Source organism: Acanthochromis polyacanthus, chromosome 16 (assembly GCF_021347895.1).
Source record: "Acanthochromis polyacanthus isolate Apoly-LR-REF ecotype Palm Island chromosome 16, KAUST_Apoly_ChrSc, whole genome shotgun sequence".
Taxonomy (NCBI): Eukaryota; Metazoa; Chordata; class Actinopteri; family Pomacentridae; genus Acanthochromis; species Acanthochromis polyacanthus.
In genome coordinates, this window is record NC_067128.1 from 18,663,153 (window position 1) to 18,684,914 (window position 21,762).

At 42.4% G+C, this 21,762-nt stretch overlaps 1 protein-coding gene across 1 annotated transcript in view; it reads left to right on the forward strand.

The window, feature by feature from the left end:
- Positions 1 to 11,169: 11,169 nt before the first annotated feature.
- Positions 11,170 to 21,762, forward strand: part of LOC110957908 (E3 ubiquitin-protein ligase TRIM9) — a 94,881-nt gene continuing 84,288 nt past the window's right edge. Inside the window, exon 1 of the mRNA XM_022204144.2 lies at positions 11,170 to 12,523. Within this exon, the coding sequence (XP_022059836.1) occupies positions 11,669 to 12,523 (855 nt within the window). The 5' untranslated portion in view covers positions 11,170 to 11,668. The remainder of the gene's footprint in view (positions 12,524 to 21,762) is intronic.

Here is a 21,762-nt window from a genome sequence, read left to right on the forward strand (position 1 = left end):
GTCCAGAAAGGAGCTATTACAGTGTATTAAAAAATTTAACTTAGTAGACATTTGGAGAGAGAAACATCCTCACCAACTGACTTTCTCTTGTTACTCAAGTACTTGTCAGACATTGTCTAGAATTGAATATTACCTGGTTTCAACCTCCTTGGTATCGACAGTCTCTCGATCCTGGTATGATAGTATTGTAATTTCTGATCATGCTTCGGTTTAATTTATCCTGAACATGCCCCAGTCTTTGAACTTCTCCCCAAGATGGTGTCTCCAGGCTTTTTGGCTTAGAGATCCTAAATTTTTGGAGTTTATTGGAACACAAATTGATGACTTTTTGGTAAATAATACAAATCAGACATCAGCTGCAATACGTTGGGAGGCTCTTAAAGCTTTCTTGAGAGGCCAAATGATAAGTTTCACTAGCTTTAAACACAAACAGTGTAGATTGGAGATGGAGCAACTACAAAAAAAGATCAAGGATACTGAAACAAACTTTTTTGCAAAGCCTTCTCAAAATTTATTTGTGGAGCTTAAGGAGCTACGAGCTAAGTATACTGTTCTATCTACAAATAAAGCAATTAAAAAATTGTTGAAACTGAAGCAGTCCTATTATGAGCAGGGTGAGAAGGCTAGTAAGCTCCTAGCCTGGCGTATTAAACAGTTGGAAACTGAAAGGTCAATAAATACTATACAAACAGATGAAGGTTTGTCAACTAGTGACTGTGAGGGATTGTCCATCTTCCCTCACTGATCAAGTGTAAGCTCCCCACTTACCCCCATTATTTTGTATATTTATGTATATATTTAGTGTTTGGTATTTCACCACTGCACACATAAGTTACATACTGATTATTATTACATTAGTTATTTCCCCCATTATTCTTGTGCAACAGCTGAAGATTGGATCCTTATTTAGTTAGTTGCACATAGAAGTTTATTGGTTGATTTCCAGCTTCTCATGAGTTTCTCCTTTCTTTGAGGTGATTGGCTGGGGTACTCCATGGAGGCGCGCCCATGTGAGTGCAGTCCAGTTGCTGTTCATCTCCCCTGATTGGACTGAGCCAAGTGGCGTCATGGGAGGGGAGGTTGGGCTGGGGAAAATGTATTGTAGTGGGTAAATAAAGTAACTTAAAGGGGTAGTGTAAAGTGTAAATATGAATTTGTAAATTGTAATATGTTTTACTAACAATAAATAGGCCTATTTTGTACATAAATTGTAATATATTGTAAGTAATTCTGCTGCACTGCTCCTTGGATTCTACCTACCAATGGGGCGTAGTGGTTTAAGCTCACCTGTATATTGGGTGTGAGGGGATTTTGAGGGCGTTCCTGTTCTGTGTGCTGGGGGAAATGCTGTCGGACTGCTCTGTGACGTGCTGGTGAATAAATATGAAGATCTGCATCCTCTACAAGTTTCACCTTATTCTTTCCACCATCTCAGCCGCAATAGCTATCCCGGGCAAGTAAGAGCCTCTTTTACAACCTGAATCTTACAGTGACCCTAAATAAATTAATAAGACTTTCGCAAGCTTCTATAAGAATTTATACAATTCAGATTATTCAACCTCAGCTTTTAAAAAACAGAAGGAATTTTTGGACTTATTAGACTTTGCCCCCCTAAAGAAGGACTCTCGGGCTGCTCTGGAAATTGACCTAGGGGCTGAAGAATTATCTGGGGCTATAGATAGCATGAAGGGGGGAGGGAAAACCCCGGACCGGATGGGATCCCCATTGAGATATATAAAATCTTCAGAACTAAACTAATACCACCTTTACGAGAGATGTATCATGAATCATTGGACAAGGGGTCCCTCCCTCCTTCTCTTAACACAGCAGTAATTACTCTGTTGCTGAAGCCCGGCAAGACACCCACTCTCTGCGGCTCATACAGACCAATTTCATTGCTTAACAACGATCTCAAAATTCTTTGTAAAGTATTGGCTAGACGGCTTGAACAGCTTTTGCCGGATATGGCTCATTCTGACCAGAATGGCTTTGTACAGGGAAGGCAGGGCTTCCACAATATCCGTAGAGTACTCAATATAGTATTTAGGAAATCTGGTTGTACAGACACTGCCATTTTGTCATTGGATGCCGAGAAGACCTTTGACAGGGTGGAGTGGCTGTATTTGTTTGAGGTTCTTCAAAGGTTCGGTATAGGGGGAAAATGTCTTCGCTGGATACGACTTCTGTATGCTGCTCCGCAGGCAGTAGTTTTGACAAATGGGTTATTTTCAACACCTTTTGAACTGTGCCGGGGGACAAAACAGGGTTGCCCCCTGTCACCACTGTTGTTTACCCTAGATACAGAACCACTGGCTATTGCAATTCCTAAAAACACCAACAAAAATGGAATAAGGAAAGAAGATAATGAACATCGCATAGCATTATATGCAGATGATGTAATTCTGTTTTGCTCTAATTTGAAACAAACTCTACCTACAATCCTTGATCTGATAAGCAGGTTTGGGGTTTTTGCAGGTTATAAAATAAATAACACCAGATCTGTAATATTATTTATGAATGAAAATGAGAGACTTAACCCTCCAATTCATACTCCTTTTTTGATATCATTAAAAGGCTTTGTGTATTTGGGTGTGGAGATCACTCCTACCATTGATAAAATAGTCCCAATGAACTACTACCCCTTAACAGATAAAGTTATGGATCTGATAAACAGGTGGACAAGGTTACCTATATACATGATCGGGCACATTAACACTTTAAAGACGTCAATTTTACCAAAGTATTTGCATCTTTTCCAGTCAATCCTGCTTGCTCCCCCACCTTCCTTTTTTCATTCACTTGGAAAGGGCTTCACCTCTTTTATTTGGAATAATAGGTGTCTCAGGTTGAGACTCTCATTATTATACTTACCGTACGACAGAGGTGGGTTACAGCTGCCAAATCTCATGTGGTATTACTGGGCGCCTCAAATTAGAGCAGGAATGTTTTATTTTGTGGACAATCCCCCTGCGTGGGTTTTAATAGAATCCTATTCAATCAATATCCCTTTAAATCTGTATTTATATTCAGTCAACAAGAACAAATTAATCAAACAAACCAAAAACCCCTTTCTAAAAAATAGAGTAATAACTTGGCACGCTGCTTCAGTTTACTTAGGAGAGACGCCCAAGCTATCAGAATTTTCTCCTATCTTTGGTAATGATGACTTTCGGCCTGGGAGAGCAGACACCGGGTTTAAAACTTGGGCATCTCAAGGTATAGCCAAAATATCGGACCTCTTTAAAGACAACCACACTTTTATGTCTTTTGAAGAGTTAAAGGTCACATATGGAATACCCTCAAAACACTTCTTTAAATATCTTCAGCTGAGAAGTTTCATAATGTCCAGGCAGTGTAATAAACTAAAACTTCCTCCACTGTCCACTTTCGAAGACTTTATGATGGGCTCGTCAGATGCCATGGGGCAGGTGTCCTTTCTGTATAATTTGTTTGTTATGGACAATCTATGACTAGCACAGAAGTCCAATAACAAAACACCACTCGGGTTCAGATCGGGCAGGCCGTTCCTCCCAATCACCCCCCTCCAGGTTTCTCCATCGTTGCCCACGTGAGCATTGAAGTTTCCCAGGAGAACTATGGAATCCCCGGGCGGTACCCCTTCCAGGACACCACCCAGAGACTCCAAGAAGGCCGAATACTCTGAACTGCTGTTTGGCGCATAAGCACAGACAACAGTCAGAGTTTTCCACTCTGCAACACGAAGTCGCAGAGAGGCGACCCTCTTGTTCTCTGGATAGAACTCCAACAAAGCAGTGCTCAGCCGGGGGCTTGTAAGTATTCCCACACCCGCCCGGCGCCTTTCACTTTGGGCAACTCCGGAGTAAGAGAGAGTCCAACCTCTCTCCAGGATTCTGGTTCCAGAACCCTTTCTGTGCGTGGAGGTGAGCCCAACTATATCTAGCCGGTATCGCTTCACCTCCCGCACCAGTTCAGGTTCCTTCCCCGCCAGTGAGGTGACGTTCCACGTCCCCAGAGCTAGTCTACGCCACCAGGGGGCGGCACGCCCAGGCGTCCGCTCCTGTCTAGTGCCCGAGTTCCTGCCCTGTAGGTGGTGGGCCTCCTGGGTGGTGGCCCCATGTTACTTCTTCGGGCTGTGCTCGACTGAACCCCACAGGACGCCAAGGCTCGGCCACCAGACGCTCTCTTACGAGCTCCCCCCAGGCCTGGCTCCAGGGGAAGGCCCTGGTTTCCCAAACCCGGGCGAGGTAGCGGCTTCACCATGTTGTGTTTTCATCATGGTCTTCTGAATTGCTCTTAGTCTGGTCTCTCACCCAGGACCAGTTTGCCTTGGGAGACCCTACCAGGGGCTTATGTCCCGGACAACATAGCTCCCAGGATCACCGAGACACTCAAACCCCTCCACCGCGATAAGGTGGCGATTCGACAGGGGGCCAGTTATAGGGCTCCATATTTTTGCCTGTCTGGATGCCTAGCACCTTAATGGTGTGTCTCATTTCTAACAAGCCCAGATCTTCCATGGGTTCCTGCCAATTCAGGAGAAGGGTCTCACTTTTGTTCTTTTTGACCTTTGTCCCTGAGGCCAGAGTGAAATCCTTACATAGGGCCAAAGTTTCTCTGACAGACCTGTTGTCTGACAACAGCAGGGTTAGGTCATCCATGTAAAGGGACAATTTTGCCTGTATCCCTGTACTTCCTGGCACTGATATTCCTTTGATGTTCCTGTTGTTCCTTAGAGCACAGGCCAGCGGCTCTATGTCTAAGATGAACAGGATGGGGGAAAGTGTGCATCCCTGTCTAATGCCTGACTGTATGTCAAAGGGATGTGTGTAATCTCTGTTCACCATCACTGCACTGTTACAGTCTGTATACAGCAAATCCACCCACTGTCTCAAAACCTGGCCAAAATTCATATGAATGAGGACAACCATAAGATAGCGATGGCTGATACTGTCAAATGCTTTTTCCAAATCCAAACCCAGAATACATGGAGGGAGGCTACACTCTTGGCTGTAAAGATATGAATCTCTGACCAGGGCTAAACTATCAGACATAGACTTGCCCAGGACACCGCATGTCTGATCAAAATGAACTATGGTATTTACAATGGGCTGGATTCGAAAGAATATAGCCTTTAACAGTATCTTGGCACTACCCCCAGCATCGTCAATGGCCTCCAATTCCTCAGGTCCTCTTTTGGTCCTTTCTTAAACAAGAGAGAGATGGAACTTTTTCGCAGAGGTGGGGGTAGTGTGCCTATAAAAAAAACTCTCTTTGAACACCTCCAAAAGGGGGTCTTTCAACGGATCCCAGAATGTGGCGTAGAATTCCTTAGATAGGCCATCTACACCTGGAGTCTTGTTATTCTCCATACTCTGCATGGCTTTTGTTAGCTAAGCTGTTGTCAGGTCCTCCTCTAACAAGTCTCTGGTTGTATTGTCAAGTTTATTGGTTAGTTGGGAAAGAAAAAAATGGACTTTGTCCTCTGAAATCTGTCTTTCTTGGTAAAGATTGGAAAAAAAGGATCTAACGACGCCAGGGATCTGTTGAGTGTCACGGACCTCCCTCCCTTCTTGGCTTAGCCCTGATTGCATACAGTGTTTTGACTTTGCCAGTTTTTTTTAAAGAAATAGTGGGTACATTTTTCATTTTCCTCCAGGTATTGTACCCAGCTTTGAGTAAGAAGACCCTTGCTTTTTTTGTTAGCTAATTTCACCATTTCCTTTTTTTAAATTTAGCAATATCTTCCTCCACATCAAAACCAGAGAGGGCTAGGAGGTAGAAGCGTTGAAGCCTTCCCTGAAGTCTAGCTTGGGACCAATGCCTCTTGGCAGCAGCCCTCTTACCCTCCAACATAAAGAAAGACTTTGATCTCCTTTTTATATCTTCCCACCAGTCCCCTACAGACTCATACATGAAGCGCAAAGACTTCCACTGTCCTAATTTGGTTTAAAATTTTGGCACTACATCATCATTTTCTAAAAGGCTGCTATTCAGCTTCCAGGGACCTGGACAGGTTCGAATTGTCCCAGGAATGTTTATAGAACAGATCCGTTTTGAATGGTCTGAAAATGGGACTGGTGTTACCAAGCAATTTAGTGGAATCACTCCTGAAGAAGTAAAAAGGAAATCAATACGAGAGAAAGTTCTGCCATTTGTCCATGTAAAGCCTGGGGTCAGGCTGTTTTTGCACATAAATGTATCAGTCAAGTTGTAGTCCTTGATTAAATTACCCAGTACATGAGAGCTAGTATCCAGTCTAACACTGGTAGCAGAAGTCAACAAGTGATCTTTTTTTATCAATTATACGATTAAATTCTCCCCCAATTATGACCTCCCATCCACAGAAAATCAGAGGTTGTAGAACCTGTAAAGTCTCAAAATGGTCTTGGAGTTCAGAGGGTCAATATACATCGATGATCCTGAATTTGGCGGCTGTGGCTCAGGTGGTAGAGCAGGTCGTCCAATTATTGAAGGGTCGTTCGATTCCCACTCTGACCTAGTCATGTGTCGTTGGGCACGACACTTTACCCGCCTTGCCTCCGGTGCTGCTCTCACACTGGTGTATGAATGCGTGTGAATGTTGGTGGTGGTCGGAGGGGCCGTCGGCGCGGATTGGCAGTCACACTTCCATCAGTCTGCCCCATGGCAGCTGTGGCTACAAATGTAGGTTAACACCACCAGAGTAAGAATGTGTGAGTGAATGAATAATGGCTCCATTTTGAAGTGCTTTGAGTGCCCAGAAAAGCGCTATATAAATCCATCCATCCATCCATCCTCTATACACCGCTTTATCCTCACTAGAGTCGCGGGGGGTGCTGGAGCCTATCCCAGCTGACTCGGGCGAAGGCAGGGGACACCCTGGGCAGGTCGCCAGTCTGTCGCAGGGCTACATATACAGACGAACAATCACACTCACATTCACCCCTACAGGCAATTTAGAGTTATCAATCAACCTCAGCATATTTTGGGACTGTGGGAGGAAGCCGGAGTGCTCGGAGAAAACCCATGCATGCACAGGGAGAACATGCAAACTCCATGCAGAAAGATCCCAGACCGGGATTCGAACCGGGATCATCTTGCTGCAAGGCAAAAGTGCTTACCACTGCTCCACAATGCAGCCGTATATAAATCTAATCCATTATTATTATTATTATTATTATTTAAATCAATGTCCACACAGAGAAGTATCCCATCAATCACCCTTTGAACCCTATGAATATAAAGCAATTGGCCTCTCAAGAGAATTGCCACACCAGCAGATCTATGTTTATTAGTCCCTGACCAAAAGGTCTCACTGTGTGTCCATCTTTTTCATAAACGCCGTAATTGTCCCTATATGGGATATTGCACACTTGTAGCAGGAATATGTCACCAATACCATCGTGCAGTTGGTCAAAAACAGTTTGGCACTTAACAAGGTCATTGAGGCCATTGCTGTCCTCTGCCTCTTTCATTTGAGTGGCTGTGGAAAAGGCACTGAAGCACTCAGCATCAAGAAAAGGGGTAGAGGTGGGTAGAGAAAGGGGGCATTCAATTTGGGTCTGCTGTGAGAGGGTGGAATCATCACCGGATGTTTCCTGTTGGCGCTTCTGAGATGATATCTGGCATGCTGGTGAGTTGTCCAAGAGTGGTGGCAAGGACTGAAATAAGTCTTCAGCCACCTCCAAAGCCTCCCCCAAAACAGAGATAGTAGGGCTGCCCCCTAGGGTTGGTAGGAGGTCACCAATCATTGGGATCTTTGCAGTCCTTAGCAGAAATGACAGTGGAATTTGCTGGAGCAGCTCGCTGAGCTGCTGGGATCTCATCTTGAGCGTTAGGGACTCCACCCTGATCCTCTGAGGTATCAGCTGAATCGGGACTCCAGTCCAAGCTGACAGTTCTGTTTCATTCCACAAGGCCAGAGAAGGGTGCACAACCCTACAGGTCCACCATTTTTTACGGGTTGCACAAATGGCTTCTGCTTTGCGACTCTGCCCACAGGCTCCAATAAGCATCCCTCAAAAACTTCTTAACCGTAGCTTCTCTTCTCTGAACAAGCAGACACGGAAGTCTTTTATGAAATGAAAAAGAATTGTCATTTATCCAGAAACACCAGTGTAAATATCATCAAGGACATATCAAATGTTAAATTGATACTAACAGATATGACACTGCTGCACTGTAATAGTTGAAGATTGACAAATCAATCCAAAGCTTTCTTCTTCAAGGGCATACTATGTAAATGTGTGAATGCAAGCAGTTGGCTGATATCTCTGCCAAACACATACAAGAGATATTTGGGCCATAAGCAGATAAAAGCAGAAGCAGGATACCAGGCTGTTTATATCAGTATATATCTCTATGCCTATCTACATCTTTACATATCAATGTTTATCTAACTCTATTTATCTATACCTGTCTCTAGCTATATTTCTCTATCTCACTATTGAGAAGCAGAACATTCCAGAGCAACACACAGAGAATCCAGACACCCTTTCTTATACCTGTGAATTTGGTAAGAGACTAAGTGAGGAGAAAGTTTAGTAAAAACTCACATCTCAATGATTGAGATGTGAGTTCTTTCTTTCTTTCTTTCTTTCTTTCTTTCTTTCTTTCTTTCTTTCTTTCTTTCTTTCTTTTTTGCAAACAGAGGAGTCACCCCTTGCTAGATGTTACAAAGAATGCATGGCTTTATAGTTTGATTCTGCACTGGCTTCACTTTTCAGAGATTACATCCATCGTTTATGTACGGAATATTTTGATCTAGCATTTCTGTAAAGTCTTGGACTGTTTGTGTGTGAACTGTAAGATTTTTTAGTATTTCTGTCATTCTTGTAAAAAATGTGCTGCTCTGTTGGATCACAATGAATTTATATGGACTGAACTAAATTCTGAACCAGTGAACCAAACCATTGCGTAAAAATTTGCAGTAAATAAGCATTACTCCCATATAATTCTAGTGTTGTGACACATAAATACCGACGTATTTGATATTATACTGAATAACTTTTTTCTTAGATTTGAAAATCTTGACTTTGCTGAGGAATGTAACAATATAACCCAAACTATCTTAACTGATGCTAGCTGCAGGATTGTAGTTGATCCACAAAGAATTCAGTCCATCTTTAAACATGTGTGTACTAAAAATCCACTGGTCCTGATGGCATCGCTGCATTGCTCTTAAAGGCATGTGCAGAAGAGCTCACTCCAGTTTGGTGCTCCATCTTCCAGCGGTCTGTGGATACGCACACTGTTCCTGCCCTTTGGAAAAAATCTACAATAGTTCCTGTAGCTAAGAAACAATGTCCTGCTAAAAACAATGATTTTAGACCTGTGGCCCTGACTTCAATCGTAATGAAAAGCTTCGAGAAGTATATGCTGTCCATACTTAAAGCAGAGGTTAACTTGGCACTTGATCCATACCAGTTTGCCTATAGGCAGGGGAGAGGCACTGATGATGCCATCAACAATATCACCCACTTGACTGTCAAGCACCTGGAATGCCCAAAAGCATATGCAAGAATTTTATTTATTGATTTTAGTTCAGCTTTTAACACACTCCAACCCCATCTTCTCATCCTAAAAATGAGACAGATGAGCGTTAACCCTTTTTTAATCAAATGGTATCTTTCTTTTTTAACCAGTCAAAGTCAGCAGGTGAGAGTCAATAACACCCTTTCAGAATGCAAATCAGTCAGTACAGGTGCCCCACAGGGTTGTGTCAGCTCCCCAGTGCTTTTTACACTTTATACAAATGAATGCACAAACAGTCTCCCTGGGAACCTTGTTTTTAAATTTTCTGATGACACCACCATCCTCAGCCTACTGCACGGAGATTCAAACCTTTCAGCCTATTTCTCTGAAATAGAGCACTTTGTGCAGTGGTGTGATGCCCACCATCTCATCTTCCACATTCAGAAAACTAAAGAGATGATCTTAGACCCGAGATCAGTATCGGACCACAGTCCTGTTGTCATACATGACTCATCCATTGAGCAGGTCAGCTCATACAAGTATCTTGGAGTTCATTTAGACAGCTCTTTTAGCTGGATTGTCCATGTGGAAAGCCTGTGTTCCCGTTTGCAGCAGAGACTGTACTTCTTGCGCAGGCTAAGACTGTATGGTGTTGTAGTATCTGACCAGATGTGCTGTTAGACATGTGATTCTCATGACTTGAGACAAGTGATGTTGGTGTTGCTAGGCATGTGCGATATGTCAGAATGGAGTGTATCTTCTTGTTGAAAGAACTCAGTGTTGTATTAGTAGTTCCTGTGTTTAGGGAATTATCCTATGGATTTCGCCACAGGATTTATCAATGAGGCTCTTGTTTTTTGGTCTTCTGATACAAATCACATGTTGTGACAATGGTTCCAATTGTTTAAAATATATAAAAGTGACCTCCGTTTGCTGTTCGGGGAGATTCATTTGGCCGGATCCTCCCAGACAGTCTCTCTGTCTGATTGATGCTGTTCTTCCTTATAATAAACTTATTATTAAGCAAGTCAGTGTCACGGACATTTCTCCTTCACCTGCACATCATGGACATCAGAGAGAAACCACGACAGTGTGAACAAAAATGTTATGTTTTTATTTTATCAGGCAGTACTGGAGAGCTTAATCCACTATGGGATGTCAGCCTGGTATGGAAACCTGACTGTAAAGATGAAAAGCAAACTGGCTCGTTTGGTGCACACGGCCATGAAGGTGATGGGGAAAAATGACTACCAGTCCTTGCAGTCCATTTATGAGCGAATGGTTCTAAGGCAAGCTCAGAGGATAGTGACTGAACCGTCACATATCCTTCACTCAGAATACAAGCTCCTTCCCTCAGGCAGACGGTACAGAGTCCCCAATTGCAGACTCAGCCGTTTTAAGAACTCATTTGTTCCCACCTCCATCAAACTCCTAAACAATGCTGCGTAGGCCGAAGATTGTGCAATTATTTTTATTTTTAATTTTTTATAGCGTATGTTTGGGTCATGTGTGACCTTCGGGACATGTGCAATACTGTTTTATGTGCAATAGTGCTTTCTATGTGTTTTATGTGCAATACTGCTTTTATGTGTTTTATGCGCAATACTGTTTTTTATGTGTCTTATGTGCAATGTTGTTTTTGTGTGTTTTGTGCGCAATACTGGTAGCACAGCTCTGAGTCCAAGACAAATTTCCCCAAGTGGGACAATAAAGTATATATTGATTGATTGACTGACTGACTGACTGACTGATTGATTGATTATCAGTTGTTGCATCAAAAAAATTTGGTCTTCATTCCTCGGGCATCTGAACTGAATATTTTAACAACAAAATTCTAAGCACATAAATGGTCCCAATGAGTTGTATTCATGGCAGTGTGCAGGCTTTAAAATGCCATTCAGCCCCTTCCAATGTTATGTGGAAAATAACATTTATGAGAAAACAGTTAACTGCAATGATTTTTTTTTAAAAAGAGAAAAATGTCACTGAGCTAGAGATAAAGAAGAAAAGAAGAAATACAAGATACAAGCAAACTCCTGTTTACAAGTGTTGCTAATATGAAACCTGTGGTGTTTTGCACCTTGCAATTCACAAGATCAATCAGCTGTCGCCACAGTCCCCGCCCCTCAGTGCGCATGCGCAGAGCGGCGCAGGGAGCTGTCCCTGTCAGTCGGTGCTGAGTGTTTTCACAGCAGCAGCAGCTTCTCCTCCGGTCCACCGACACACCGGAGCGATGGAGGAAGAGTTGAAATGCCCCGTTTGCGGTTCCCTCTTCAAGGACCCCATCCTGCTGCCCTGTTCCCACAATGTCTGTCTGGCGTGCGCACGGAACATCACGGTGCAGACCCCGGACGGAGAAACCCCGGTGCAGAGCCGAGCCTCGGGCAGCTCCGACTACGACTACCTGGACATGGACAAGATGAGTCTGTACAGCGAGACGGACAGCGGCTACGGCTCCTACACACCGTGTCAGCTCAAGTCTCCCAACGGGGTGCGGGTGTTCCCACCGGCCCTCCCTCATCGACACTGCTCCCTCACCTGTCCGCTGTGTCACCGGAGCGTCTCTCTGGATGAGAGAGGACTCCGGGGCTTCCCTCGGAACCGGCTGCTGGAGGCCATCGTGTCGCGGTACCAGCAGAACCGCGCCTCCTCCTCCTCCACTTCGTCCTCCTCGTCTTCTTCTTCATCTTCTTCTTCATCTTCTTCTAAGGCGATAAAGTGCCAGCTGTGCGACCGGAACCCGGTGGACGCGTCGGTGATGTGCGAGCAATGCGACGTGTATTACTGCAACGCCTGCCAGCAGCGGTGCCACCCGTCCCGCGGTCCGCTCGCCAAGCACCGCCTGGTTCCACCGCCGAACCAAGCAGCCGGAGGAGCGGCGAGCGGCGGCGGCGCTGGGGGAGGCAGCGGAGGTCAGCAGCCGCCTGCGACCGCGAGGAAACCGGCGACCTGCGTGGATCACGAAGCGGAAAACTTCAGCATGTACTGCTGCAGCTGCAAGGCTCCGGTGTGTATGAAGTGTCTGGAGGAGGGAAAACACGCCAAACACGACGTGAAACCGCTGGCCGTGATGTGGAAACAGCACAAAGTGAGTGGACACAAAAAACAACACACACTGAGTCACATTATCGTGGGTCTGTTGATACTAATGATCATAAAATGAAACCCTGATGAGCTGTGTGGCTTCAAAATTGCATAGTATTCTATCTCTGACACACACACACACACACACACACACACACACACACACACTATACATCACCTGAGGTGCCCTCGCTGGGTTTGAATCCTGCTTTACGTTTTGTGTTATTACAAGTTATGTGTGAGCTGGTTATGAGCAGTGTTGTATGCTTTCAGCCATATTTTTGTTGTTTCAAAAATTTCCCACCTGCTTTGTTATGTGGATTCGCAGTCAACAGAGAGAAGGCTGTAATCACAGCTCAAAATGTTAGTCAGACTTAGAAAACACCACAGTGTTTTGTGTTTACGGCATGTGGGACAAACCCTGAATTGAAGAACTCAGTGTGATTCATCAGAATTCACACATATTAAGATAATCACTGTAGGCGAACAAACCTCTGTGTGCAACATGAGTCATCACAAGAAAAGGTCGCACAACCCTGTGTATAACTGGCCCATGTCTGTATTGTACGTGTGTGTGCATTATGTGTGTAGTGGTGGCTGTAGTGTAGGAGGAGGTCAGTGTTGGTCCTCGGGCAGCTGGGACATGATGTTGGCTACAGTCATTGATTTAACTGTTTTTGTGATGTCTGTGTCTGACCAGAGGGTGAATATTAAGGAGAGGAATTACTTATCTGCAATAGTATTTCCTTAAACTTCATTAAAGTCAATCTTTAATGAAGTTTGAGGGAGAAAATGATTGGAAAATATTTTGTCAGAACCAAAATTAAGGATTTTTATGTAGAACAATTTTGATTTGCACAGATGAGAAGTGATCTTGTGAAGGTAACCCCTGTTTATCCCCCCAAAATATTCATATAAAATTAAACTGCCTTATCATTTACACTTGGAAAGAAAGCTGATTTTGTTTTGACAGAAATGTATTTCATGATTTTGGACAAGTAGTCAGCAGTGTTTTCCTCAGGGGTTGATTTTTAGCCAAGTATTTGTGTTTATGTATGTGTAAGTGGTCTAAGAAAATGCATGTTTGCATAAACAGATGTGTGGAAAATGTAGATATGACCTCCTGCGCATCTGTGGAAAGGTTTCTTCCAGCAGACTCCTGTGGACTAGAAAGGTAGTTTAATTCCAGCAACTACATGTCTGTTGGGATTTGCAGCTGCCCATGTGCCCGTCTTCATGGAGTAAAATCAAGACTCAAGTCAGCAACAGGACTTTAAGGGGATTGGGGTTTGTGCTGTGTGTGGGACAGTTATTCTTAGTCCGGCTTCACACTTTTTGCAACTTGGTGACAGTCTACTAGGGTCCACTTGTTGTACGTTTTATCATCTTCCTAAGTCTGCGAGAATCAGCACAGACCACTCCATAGACACCTACATGCAGCCCAAAAGTTGTGTCTGTGTGGACAGTCTGTGTTGTGACTACCAGACGGAGGCAACTGTGCACATGCTCAGCAAATAGAATGTATGTGTGGAGAATGTAGTTACAGCCTACTGCATATGTGTGCAGCTGTTCGCCAGAAAAGCAGTAAAATAACACCTACACATCTGCGGATGCCTGCAGCTGTTCTGGTGCATTTCTTCATTGATGCAGAATTAATGCTGAAGGTCGGTGTCATACTTTCCACAGTGACGTGCAGCCTCCACTAATATTTTTGAGACTAAGGGATTGAAAAATATCCTAATAGCAACAAAGAGATGTCTGTGTTGTCTGTGTATTCATCAACAAGGGACTAAAATCAAGGCTCAAGGCTTATGTTTAATTTTTTAAATGCTGTTCGGCTATGTTTAGGCATCAAAACTACATGGTCAAGTTTTGACAAACAGTTCAATTTGGATTGAATCTAATCTAATATGGGATTACTTGGCTGAGAAGGAGCAACAGAAAAGCAATAAAAATAGCACAGAAATGTTGATTTTCAAACATATGTGGGGTATTTCACAAATAATTGTAATCTGACCGAAAATATAACGTTTAATTGGTTTTGATGTGCTAACTTTGCTATCACTTTGCCAGCTGTCTCAAAAACCTGGAAAAGGTAGATAGTTTAATTAGCATTTATTCAGCTGTACTGACAGAATGTACACTATCGTTCAAACGTTTGGGGTCACCCAGACAGTTTCATGTTTTCCATGACAATTCATACTTTTATTCATGTGCGAACATAAGTGCACAAGAATTTTCTAATCATCAATTAGTGAGTGACAATTAGCCTTTCAACACCATTAGCTAACACAATGTAGCATTAGAACACAGGAGTGATGGTTGCTGGAAATGTTCCTCTGTACCCCTATGGAGATATTCCATTAAAAATCAGCTGTTTCTAGGTAGAATAGTCATTTACCACATTAACAATGTCTAGACTGTATTTCTGATTAGTTTAATGAAATCTTCATTGGGAAAAAATGATTTTCTTTCAAAAATAAGGGCATTTCTTAGTGATCCTAAACTTTTGAACGGTTGTGTATATTGTACCTTATGGTGAGTGATTTAAGCATTTTGCTTTAAACATAAAAGTCTGAAAATAGTTCAGATTGGCCATATTTATTTTTGAAGTCCTTATAGAGAAAATGTTAATGCAGCACACTGTGAACCTGCTTATTTTAATGTGGAGGATTGTTGTGCTCCTGAGGCATTAATAAACCTCCCATTCATTCATTAATTCATTCCACAGTCTACAGGGATGAGATTTGGCTAAAAGCTGCTGATAACGCTGTGTTTCCCATCCAAATGCATCCCTCCTTTACTCTCCACCTGCCTGCCAAAAAAAGCCACCCGCCTATTTCATTAAAGGATGATTAAAGTGATTTATGATTTCATTCGTTTTTTTAATGACTCTTGCATTCATTTTAAAGATGAATCTGCTCCAGGGTTGGGGTCAGCTCAAGTTCATTCCTCTCACGTTACAGTGTGATTTGACTTTGGTAAAAATTTAAAAACCAGAGCTGTCAATATTAAATTCCTTCATATGTTTTCATTATTCCGTATTTTTAATAAATATTTTTATCTGAAGAAATCCAGATTGACCTCACAGGGTGTAGCTGGCCTAAGCGTTGAGTTTCACAGTATTTCAACATTTTAATAATATAATTACCCTAATAATTATGACAAATTGGTATGATTATGGTAAAAAAAACAATGCCCCGAGGACTGGAAGCAAAATGGTCAAACACTGCTAGTAGCGGCATTGAAGAGGCTGCAGGACTGTTTAGCCAACCTGTATCTGGTTTTAGATGATTTCAGCTTGCTTCCTGAAGCATTTCATTAGGCCATCATCCTCACACCCAGGCTTCATTTGTGCAAATTAAAAACCATTTTGCCTGCCTCCTGCTAAGTGGGTCACTGGGACTAATCTCACAGTCTGTCTCTCTTGTTTTTTTGTGATTGGAAGCCTCCAGTCATTCCATTCATCATTTATCTGCCACACATCTCAGTATCTTTCTCCCATTTTTCTGGCTTTTTGCTCATGGTTCACTGTCTCCAACATATCTGCTATTTACACTCTCCCCTTCATTTACCCTCCCCTTCTCCTCCTCCTCCTCTCGCCCTTCCTCCATCTTTCCTTCTATCCTCCTGTCCCATAAATGGACCGTGAAAATCCCATCAGAGTACAGGAGTGAGAGGGCGTTGATAAGTAATGAGCAGTGTATGAATAAGAGATGGCCACCACTTAGTTAATATGGTGTCCTTCATGTTGAAGGAGATCGATGGCTGGCTGTCTCATTCACTCCCAGGCTGCACTTGAACAGGCAACAAACACCGTGTGCCCAGCTGAAACAGCTGTTGAGTTTTTGAAGTGTCACTCAGTGAGGTTAGTCCTGTGGAGTGTTTTATTTTGGCAGATTACTCTGTTTTCCTTTCAGTGGGTGTAGCTTTATCTCACTGGCATTCTGCTTCTTCTCCGCCTTTTTTCGCTTCCTTCTCCTATTTATTCAAAGCAAAGATTTTTCTGAGGAATAAGAAGATACTGGGTTTTTGTGAAAACATTTTTGGCTGAATCATGATTCTGTTGGAGCTAAATGAACTGACTGGTTAATTGATTTTATAATTGTTGCCCCACTTCACCTGGTGCTCAGCCTGTATTGACATGCATGTCACTAAACAGCAACAACCAATAAGATGGCATTACCAGTTTTCTTTCTTTCTTTCTTTCTTTCTTTAGAAATTAGAAAGTAAATTTGGCTTGGTATGGTTTTAATTAAATCAGATTTAGGCTTTTAGTGCTTTTCTAGCATATTTGGGCCCTACCAGTTCTAAAACCATGCACCGCAAAAATGACTGACCATAGTAGAACAAAGTAGACTTATGGCCTCTCTGGTTGTGGTTAATGTTTATCCTCACTGATGTGGTGAAGGAGTTGCGGCAGAGATACAGTGCTGGTTTGGTGAATGAAAAGGTTATCTGCTTACCTTGGCTGCCAGAGGTAAAGTACCAATGCTTACCTGAGAATGCACGGAGCTTTGGTTTCTTTCCAAGTTATATTAATGTATGGTTTTGTAATGTAATTGTCTTTGGGTTTGGATTTAATTACTTTTGCATATTAATGCTGTCTCCATTGTTCCTTATACAGAATATATAGAACCCTTTTTGTTTGACTATATTCACATTGAATTGCTAATTGTTTCTCAGTAGCAAAAAAGACATTCAATTTTGTAAGTAAACCCTAACCCTAACCCTACTCCAGTGAAAGGATTTCTTTCTGGATCAATAGTTTCCCTCCCCTGGGTTTTAAAGACTATCCCAATCCACTGTAGCTAAAGATGAAGATGCGTAACCTGACTGTTGTGTTTGCTTGTCGTGTGGGGTCTTTATTTACTTTATGCCTGTAATTTGAACTCTACAGAATTGTGTTTTAGGCAGAAATATACATCATACTGTGTATCTGTAAATCAGACTCAAACTATGATGGCCTCCGTGATTCAGCAAGACATGGGGAGGTGGATTATGAGTCACTACATGTTTCATGATTGAACTGTCAGTCAAATTTGTAGAGGTATAGACTTCTAAATTAGTGCTTTTTGCTTTTGTGCTCATGTTACATATGTCCTTTTCCGAGTGTTTTATGTGTTTGTGAGCGTACACCAATGAGGCACAACATTAACACCACCACTGTGGAGGTGCTACCTTGTGCTGCCAAAGCAGCTTTGACTCCCCAGACCTGTGAAGGTGTCCTGTGATCAGGCACCAAGATGTTAGCAGCAGATCCTCTATGTCCTGGAAGTTGCAGGTGAAGCCTCGTGGATTGCACTTGTTCTTCAGTATTTTATAAGCCAAGTCAATGCTTTTTTTGCGGTGTTACAGGCATTGTAATGTTGTTGAAAGACACCACTGCCATCAGGGAATATTGTTGCCATGAAGAGGTGTGCACGGTCTTCGGCATGTCAAAGTAGCATCCACATGAATGCAGAACTCACGGTTTCCCAGCAGGACATTGTCCAGAGTGTAGCATTGCTTCTTCGCATAATACATCCTGCTGCCATTTCTTCTGAGATGAACGATGCACATGCACCTGGTCATCAAAGGAAATATGATTCATCAGATCAGGCCACCCTCTTCCCTTTCTCCATGGTCCAGTTCTGATGCTGACAAGCTCATCATAGATGCTTTTGGTGGTGGAAACAGGTCAGCACCCTGGCTGATCTGCAGCTGTGCAGCTCCATATACATCAAGCTGCAATATACTGTGTGATCTGATATGTTTGTATCAAATCCTGCATGAAGGTTTTCAGCACCTTGTGCTACAGTAGTTGTTCTGTGGAATCAGACCACATCTGCATGCCTACACACATGCATCACTGAGTCTTAAGTGCCTATGACCCTATCACTGGTTCACTGCTTTTCCTTCCTTAGAACACTTTTGGTAGATACTAACCACTGCATACAAGAAACACCCCACGAGACCTGCTGTTTTGGAGGTGCTCTGACCAAGTCTTCATGCCATCATAATTTGACCTTTGTTAATGTCATTATGTCATTGATTTGTGGTGTGTGTGTGTTATGCTTTCACAGATCTTACAGCAATTTATGCAGAGAAACATCAATGAAAAACATTTGGATGATAATCGATACGGTGTAAATCAAACACTAAGTACATCATGGAGTGGGCCCAGAGTAACTATCCCTCTGCTACGTACGCACAGGAATCAACATACACATAAACAAACACACATGCATCAATACACATTCGGAAGGCATAAATATGCATAACTGAAGCGGATGAACTTTTGCTCAGGGAATGCAGAGGAAGACACACTGATCTAGTTTCCTCTGATCAGTCAAGCAGAAAGCACACTGTGTGTATAAGCATGCACATATACACACATATGTCCACATGTGCATAGAGAGAGAGTGTGTGTATGTGTGTGTGTGCATATGTGTGACCTAGCTGAGCCCAGTGAAAGGCTGTTCTGGCACTGTAGTTAAATATTAAAAACCAGAAATGCAGCGTTACTGGTTCTCATGCTGAGTTTGTTTCAGTGATTGCGGTGTCATCTTGAAATCATTTTATATTTTAAAAGGGATTCTTGTTTTGTGCCATAACCATATTTTTAAAAAATATGGGGTTTCTTATAGATAATATTCTTAGTAAGATAGAAAGACCTCTGAAACCACAGTTAGACGAGAAGATATAAACTATCTACTGACTGTTATGTCTGATATTGTAGTTTGTATATTTAACAGATACACTGCTCTCTGTATGTGTATGTGTGGTGTGTGGTCTGGAAAATACATATAAAAGATGGATGTAGCCTGCAGGTTCTTTTACCTGGATTATTTCTAACAGCCAGCAGTGGTGACCCGTCTGATTTCAAAAGAAGTGAGATTGTAGAGAAGTCTATGAGAAAATGACCCTATTTGTCTCAGTTAACGCATTCCCAGTAAATGTATGACCTCAGTCACTGGTTGGGGTAATCAGTGTTGTTCAATTTACCAGTCAGTGGCTTCCATGTTGCCGATCAGTGTATGTAACACGTTTATTATATATACCTGTGAGGTTTGTACTGCATTTATGAGTACAATGCTTAACTTGCAAGTTATGTGCCCAAACATCTACAGATGTACCACTTTCACAAACACTGGCAGGGAAGAATATTCTGTTGACAGCCCAACCTTTAAATCGTTTCATGAGTTTGCACCAAAACATAAATAATCAGTTTTCTATGCTCAGCTATACCACCTTGGTTCCACCTTCAGCTTGGCTCACTCAACAAAGCGCAAGTTGGCATATTTGGCTTTCCTGAAACTGTATTTTTCTGGCAGCTCTTGTGTTGTTTTCTATGTTTACAGATAAATCTTGATCACAATAAATCCTAAATAAGATGCCAACATGTCCTTTCTGATGCCCAAGTGGCTTCTTTCATAAAACATTCACTGTGAATGATGTGGGATTGTTAGACAGCACCAAAATTTAATTGCTCCCTTGGTATTGTGAGCTCCTTGGGAAGGAAGCTGTTTAAAAAACCTGTCATGTCTGTCCGTACGCTATTTTCACCTGGTTTTAATCCTCATGTTCTGCTGGAATTCATTTGCACATTTGTACACATCAGCTATTGTTTGCAGATTGAGGTGGTGATGTTTGGCTTTCAGTAGACCTCCATGTGTTTTCGTATGTTTGCCCCTCAATCATAACCATATTTATGTTTCTTCTTAGTATTCCGAACATGTCAGAAATTTGTTTGGACACAGTATTCAATATTAAAACATTTGGATTATTTGTCCAACTAAGGCTACATTCACGCCACAGGCTCAAGTGACACAAATCCGATTTTTTTTTTTACCCCTATGTGACCTGTATCTGATCTTTTCATGACAGTCTGAATAACACAGATCCGATTTTTTCAAATGCGACCCAGGCCACTTGGGTATGTGGTCCTAATTCCGATACGTTTCGGATATTTTGCCATGCGACTTCAGTCTGAACGGTCAGGTCACATTTGTCCGACCTATACATCATTGGTTCACGACAAACGTCACTATTCTGCGTTCAAGCAAAACACATCTTCGGCAGCCCGAAGACGTGTGTCTTGCCGTGAGAGTGTTAAAAAGAGGCGCTCACATATGTACGTAAAGGTCGCTCTTATCATTCGAAAATTCTGAATGAAGTCCGCATCTGTGAAGCCTCTCACATCACTATCCCACCACTCCTGGCTGCGACTCCACACACACACAGTTCTCTGGACAGACATTGCTGCCACTGCCCCGCAAAACGCCAGGGCCAAAATCCTGGTCTTTTCCTTCTTGACCTTCTACTTAAAACGATTAAGTTATAAATATGCTGTTAGCATCCATGTTTACTTCCGTAAACACTGAACACGCTCTCTGCATGTGTCGTTGTTGTGTCCTCTTCTGCGCATGCGGGAACCTTTTGGATCGTGTGAGGTTCACACAGGAGATCACACACAAGTCGCATTTAATTGGAAATGTGAACGAACTCGCAAAAAAATCCGATTTTACAAAAAATCGGAATTGAGCATTAAGCCCTGCAGTCTGAACGTAGCCTTAGCGTCTTTGTTGTCCATGTATTCAAATATTCAAGTGAGGGTTTTACTTCTTCTGTAATAGCCCAGGGCCTAGAACAGCCTAGAACAATTAGATTTATCATTACATGGAGACCAAACTGAGATGATGAACAAATTGCTGTGTTCCGTGTGCCTCTGATGGGGCTGAAATATCTGGGTTTTAAACTGGGGGGAAACAAAATCAAGCAAGCTATTGTGGACCACTGTTTAAAACTGCATATCACCGAAGGCAGCTTTTACCAATTACAACCCATTTCTCATAATACATATGAGGATAGAAATAAGCTCATGCACTTGGTGAGTCATCACTCGGTATGGTCTGTCTCTGAAGACCTCACATGCACATGCACATTCTAGAAGGGTTTAACTTGCATCTAAATCATTTCAAGGCATAAAGGGATTACATTTCAGTGAAACAACCTCCGAATATGCTTTCGTTATTTATCCAGGGGGCTGGACTATAGAATAACAAAGTCCTCCTTAACTCTTAGATGCATAAGTGGGTCAAAAATGATCCGGTGAGGTTGTTTTCTTGCAATATCTTTGTATTGAAAAGTCTTTATAATTTTATTGTCCAGCTATTCATCAAAAAACATGCTTTTGATATCATTTGATTAAAAATTTTAAGTTACCTTTTGTACTTTTAATGAAATTATAATATCTGAATT